Source organism: Sus scrofa, chromosome 7, assembly GCF_000003025.6.
Source record: "Sus scrofa isolate TJ Tabasco breed Duroc chromosome 7, Sscrofa11.1, whole genome shotgun sequence".
In the NCBI taxonomy this organism is placed as follows: Eukaryota; Metazoa; Chordata; class Mammalia; order Artiodactyla; family Suidae; genus Sus; species Sus scrofa.
Window position 1 is genome coordinate 22,153,424 of NC_010449.5, and position 6,000 is coordinate 22,159,423.

General features: G+C 40.1%; 1 protein-coding gene across 2 annotated transcripts in view; it reads left to right on the forward strand.

Annotated features, from left to right (window-relative positions):
- The window catches only part of PGBD1 (piggyBac transposable element derived 1), a 25,646-nt gene extending 19,646 nt beyond the window's left edge, over positions 1–6,000 (forward strand). For both annotated transcript variants that reach the window (XM_021099793.1, XM_003482141.4), the window contains exon 8: positions 474–6,000. In XM_021099793.1, the coding sequence (XP_020955452.1) occupies positions 474–2,040 (1,567 nt within the window). In that variant the 3' untranslated portion in view covers positions 2,041–6,000. The remainder of the gene's footprint in view (positions 1–473) is intronic.

Here is a 6,000-nt window from a genome sequence, read left to right on the forward strand (position 1 = left end):
TTTCCTTGTCCAAATCAGAACCAATTGATAGAGACACAGGAGTAAAACAGATGATTCTGGAAGCCTCAGTTTTATGACTTACACAAGCTAGACTGATAACTCAAAGGCATGGATGCATAGTGACAGCAGACCTTCCCTCCCCACCGACCCCACCCCCATAGGTTTTTCTGATCCATAGGTTTTTCTGATCCATAGGTTTTTCTGATCCATAGGTTTTTCTGTGGCAAAAAGGCAATGTCTGCAACTTGCTCTGAAAGAGGACAGCCCAGTCCCTTCTCCCAGATTCAGCAGTTAGTTAAGTGGGAAGTGGGGCAAGGTTAGAAATGTTCAGTCTGGCCAAAGTCCTCCCCATGGAACCATGAGAAGTAAGAAGTAAGTATTCCCCACAAAAGAATGCTTAGGTATGAGTGGATTTATCCTGTATCAGTGAAGAAGACTGAGAATTTTTATAGCATACCTTTTTTCTTTCCCAGAGATTGCACACCCCAGGCCCCTTGTGGAATTTCTGTCCCTGTTGAAAGGACAGTTGTGCGTTTGAACACTCTGAAGGACCGTCACCCAGGCGACTTGTGGGCTCGGATGCACGTCTCATCCTTGGAATATGCTGCAGGAGACATTACTCGAAAAGGGAGAAAAAAAGACAAAGCTCGAGTGAGTGAACTACTCCAAGGCCTCGCATTTTCTGGTGACTCAGATGTGGAAGAGGATAATGAGCCAGAAACCCAGCCTGCCTCCAAACGGCTAAAAGTGTCAAGTGTCCCAGAGAAGAACTGGACCAAAAGAGACATTAAACCCAACTTTCCAAGCTGGTCAGCCCTGGATTCTGGACTTTTGAATCTCAAGAGTGAAAAGTTGAACCCAGTAGAGCTCTTTGAGTTATTTTTTGATGATGAAACATTCAACTTGATTGTCAGTGAAACTAATAATTATGCTTCTCAGAAAAATGTCAACTTGGAAGTCACAGTTCAGGAAATAAGGTGTGTGTTTGGTGTCCTGCTTTTGAGTGGACTTGTGAGGCGTCCTCAACGGGGAATGTATTGGGAAATGTCTGATGTCGATCAGAACCTGGTTAAAGATGCAATCAGAAGGGACAGATTTGAATTGATTTTCTCATACCTGCATTTTGCAGATAATAGCCACCTAGATCAAAAAGATAAATTTACAAAATTGAGGCCTCTCATAAAGCAAATGAATAAAAATTTTCTTTTGTATGCTCCCCTCGAAGAATACTATTGTTTTGACAAGACAATGTGTGAGTGCTTTGATAGTGACCAATTGCTGAATGGAAAACCTATTAAAATTGGCTATAAAATTTGGTGTGGTACAACCACACAGGGTTATCTAGTTTGGTTTGAGCCCTATCAAGAAGAATTAACTATGATGGCAGGTAAGGATCTTGATCTTGGTTTAGGTGGAAATCTAGTGATGAATTTCGCTGATGTTCTTTTAGAGAGAGGTCAATATCCCTATCACCTGTGTTTTGATAGCTTCTTTACAAGTGTCAAATTGATGTCAGCCTTGAAGAAGAAAGGAGTGAGAGCAACAGGAACAATTCGTGAGAACAGGACTGAAAAATGTCCCCTTATGAATGCAGAACATATGAAAAAAATGAAGAAGGGGTATTTTGATTTCCGAGTAGAAGAAAATGATGAGATAATTTTGTGTCGTTGGCATGGTGAAGGTGTTATCAGTCTGTGCTCCAACGCTGTTGGCATAGAGCCAGTCAATGAGATATGTTGTTTTGCTGATGACGAGGAGATCCCTGAGATAAGTCAACCATCTATAGTGAAACTGTATGATGAATGCAGGGAAGGCATAGCGAAAATGGAACAGATCATTTCCAAGTATAGGGTGAGAATAAGAAGCAAAAAGTGGTACTCAGTTTTGGTAAGCTACATGATTGATGTAGCCATGAGCAATGCATGGCACCTACACAAAGCCTGTAACCCAGGTGCCTCTCTAGACCTTGGGGATTTTCAGAGATGTGTGGCACGTTTCTACTTGGAGCACAATGCAAATATATCAGATGAAGGCAGGTAAAACATCCACAATGGAAACATTAATAAAACAGAAAAATCACAACACATCAGATTGTACCCAAAGCAAACGTAATGTATGTAAGTGTACAAGGAAATTATAAAGTAATATTTTTAAAATTTTATGTAGAGTTTAAAAAACTTACAACAAGTAATGTTAAAAATGATCTATAAAAATATTGAAGTCCATTGGTAACTTTATCTTTGATGTTAAATATTGGGAAATTACTTGAATTGATTGGTTACTTTGTGCACTTAGAGAACAAAACCCTGCCTCTTCCCCCACCCCTGGTGGTTTTCTCTGGGGAATGCCCTATTATTTTATTTTTGGCTGCACCTGCAACTATATGGAAGGTCCTAGGCCAGGGGTCAAACATATGCCACAGCAACCCAAGCTGCTGTAGTGACAATGCTGGATCCTTAACCTGCAGGTAAAGATACCACCAAGGGAAGAAAAAAAATTACAGACCAACATCACTGATGAATATAGATGCAAAAATCCTCAACAGAATATTAGCAAACTGAGGCCAACAATTGATTAACAGGATCAAGTGGGATTTGTTCCAGGGATGCCATCTATTTTTCAGTATCTGCAAATGAATGTGATACACACCACATTAACAGACAAGAATAAAAACCAGATGATCTCAATAGATGCAGAAAAAGCTTTTAACAAAATCCAACAACTATTTATGATAAAAACCATCCAGGAAGTGGGCATGGAGGGAACCTACCTCCACATATAATAAAACCCATATATGACACACCCACAGCTAATATTTTCAACAGTGAAAAGCTGAAAGAATTTCTGCTAATATCAGGAATAAGACAAGGATGTCCACTCTCACCACTTTTATTCAACATTGTTTTGGAAGTCCTAGCCATGGCAATGAAAAAGGAAAAGGAATCCAACTAGGAAAAGAAGTAAAACCTTTGCTGTTTGCAGATGACATGTTATTATGCATATAAAATACTAAAGATGCTGTCAGAAAACTGCTGGAGCTCAATGAATTGGGCAAAGTTGCAGGATACAAAATTAATATACAGAAATAGCTCACATTCCTATACACTAACAACAAAAGATCAGAAAGAGATTAACAATCCCATTCATCATCACATCAAAAAGAATAAAATACCTACCTAAGGAGGCAAAAGGATCTGTATGCTGAAAACTAAGACACTGTTGAAAGAAATCAAAGATGATACAAACAGATGGAAAGATATACCATGTTCTTGAATTGGAAGAATCAGTATTGTCAAGATGACTGTACTTACTACCCAAGGCAATCTACAGATGCAGTGTAATTCCCATCAAATTACCAATGACATTTTTCACAGAACTAAGAACAAATATGTTTTAAGTTTGTAAGGAAATGCTAAAGACCCCAAATAGCCAAAGCAATCCTGAGAAAGAAAAACAGACTTGGAGGAATCAGGTTCTCTCACTTCAGATTATACTACAAAGCTACAGACATCAAAACTTTATATTACTGGCAAAAGAAAAAATAGAAATATAGATCAATAGAATAGGATAGAAAGCCCAGAAATAAACCTACATACCTATGGTCAGTCAGTGACAAAGGAGGCAAGAATATACAATGGAGAAGAGATGGTGCTTCAATAACTGGTTACTGGGAAAACTGGACAACTACATGTAAAAGGATGAAATTAAAACATTCTCTAACACCATGCACAAAAATAAAATGGGATTAAAGACCTAAATATAAGACTGGATACTATAAAACTCTTAGAGGAAAGCATAAGCAGAACACTCTTTGGTGTAAATCACAGCAATACCTTTTGGATCCACCTCCCAGAGTAATGAAAATAAAAGTAAACAAATAGGACCTAATTAAACTTAAAAGCTTTTGTACAGCAAAGGAAACCATAAACAAAATGAAAAGACAACCCACAGAATGAGAAAATACTTGCAAACAAAGCAACTGACCATGGATTAATCTCCAAACAACTTTAGATTTAAAAACAAAAGGCAGTCTAAAAATGGTCAGAAGATCTAAATAGACTTTTCTTCAAAGAAGACATACAAATGGCAAAAAAGGAAAACATGAAAAGATGCTCAATATCACCATTAGAGAAATGCAGATCAAAACAACAACGAGGTATCACCTCACACCAGTCAGAATGGTAGTCATCAAAGTTTATAAACAGGAGTTCCTGTTGTGGCTCAGCAGGTAACAAACCTGACTAGTATCCATGAGGTTATGGGTTCAATCCCTGGCCTCACTCAGTGGGTTAGGGATACAGCATTGCCTTGAGCTATGGTGTAGACTGCAGTTTGGATCTGGTGTTGCTGTGGCATAGGCTGGCAGCTGCAGCTCTGATTCAACCCATGGCCTGGGAACTTCCATATGCTGCGGTTGTAGCCCTTCTACACCATTGGTGGGAATGTTAATTTGATGTAGCCACTAAACATAGGAAAAAACTAACAGTTACATGATCCAGCAATCCCACTCCTGGGCCTGTACTTGGAGAAAACCATTAATTAGAAAAAGTACATTCAACCCAGTGTTTGTCACAGCACTATTTACAACAGCCAAGATACGGAAGCAACCTAAATGTCCATCGACCCAGGATTGGATAAAAAAGATGTGGTACATACGTACAATGAAATATTTGGCCATACAAAGAGTAAAGCCATTTTTAGCACCATGGATGGACCGAAGAAATTTTCATACTAAGTGAGGTAAGCCAGACAAAGACATCTCATTTGATATCACTTAGATGTGGAATCTTAAAAACACAAAAATATTACAAAATAGAAACAGACCCAGACTTCAAAAACAAACTTATGGGAGTTCCCACTGTGGTTCAAAGCATTAAGAATCCGACTAGTAGGAGTTCCCGTTGTGACACAGTGGAAATGAAGCTGACTAGGAACCAAGAGGTTGCAAGTTTGATCCCTGGCCTTGCTCAGTGGGTTAAGAATCCGGCGTTGCCATGAGCTGTGGTGTTGGTCGCAGATGCGGCTCAGGTCTGGTGGTGTGGCGTAGGCCCGTCGCTACAGCTCTGATTGGACCCCTAGCCTGAGAACCTCCATATGCCTCAAGAGCAGCCCTAAAAATACAAAAAAATAAAAGAATCCGACTATTATCCATGAGGACCTGGGTTCAATCCCTGGCCTTGCTCAGTGTGTTAAGAATTGAGTGTTGCTGGAGTTCCTGTCGTGGCGCAGTGGTTAACGAATCCGAGTAGGAACCATGAGGTTGCGGGTTCGGTCCCTGCCCTTGCTCAGTGGGTTAACGACCTGGCGTTGCCGTGAGCTGTGGTGTAGGTTGCAGACGCGGCTCGGATCCCGCGTTGCTGTGGCTCTGGCGTAGGCCGGTGGCTATAGCTCCGATTAGACCCCTAGCCTGGGAACCTCCATATGCCGCGGGAGCGGCCCAAGAAATAGCAAAAAAAAAAAAAGAATTGGGTGTTGCCATGAGCTGCAATATAGATTGAATCTGGCATTACTGTGGCTGTAGTGAGGCTGGCAGCTGAAGCTCTGATTTGACCTCTAGCCTGGGAACTTCCATATGCCATGGATGTGGCCCTAAAAAGAGAAACAAAATTATGGTTCCCAAAGGGGAAGGGAGGCAGGCAAGGATGGATTGGGGATTTGAGATTGGCATGTGCTCACTAGTGTATATGGCATGGATAGTCAATGGGACCTACTGTGTAGCACAGGAAACTCTACCCAATGTTCTGTGGTAACCTTTATGGGAAAAGAATCTGAAAAAGAACGGATATGTATGTTATAATCACTTTGTTGTACAGCAGAAATGATCACAACATTGTAAATGAACTATATTTCAATAAAACTTTAAAAATGGAATAACCAAATGCAGGCAGAATTTAATGCTATTCCCATAAAATTACTAATGAAGTTTTTCATGGAACTAGAACAAATAATCCTAGGTTTTATGTGGAACCATAAAACACCCAGAATTGCCAAAGCAATCCT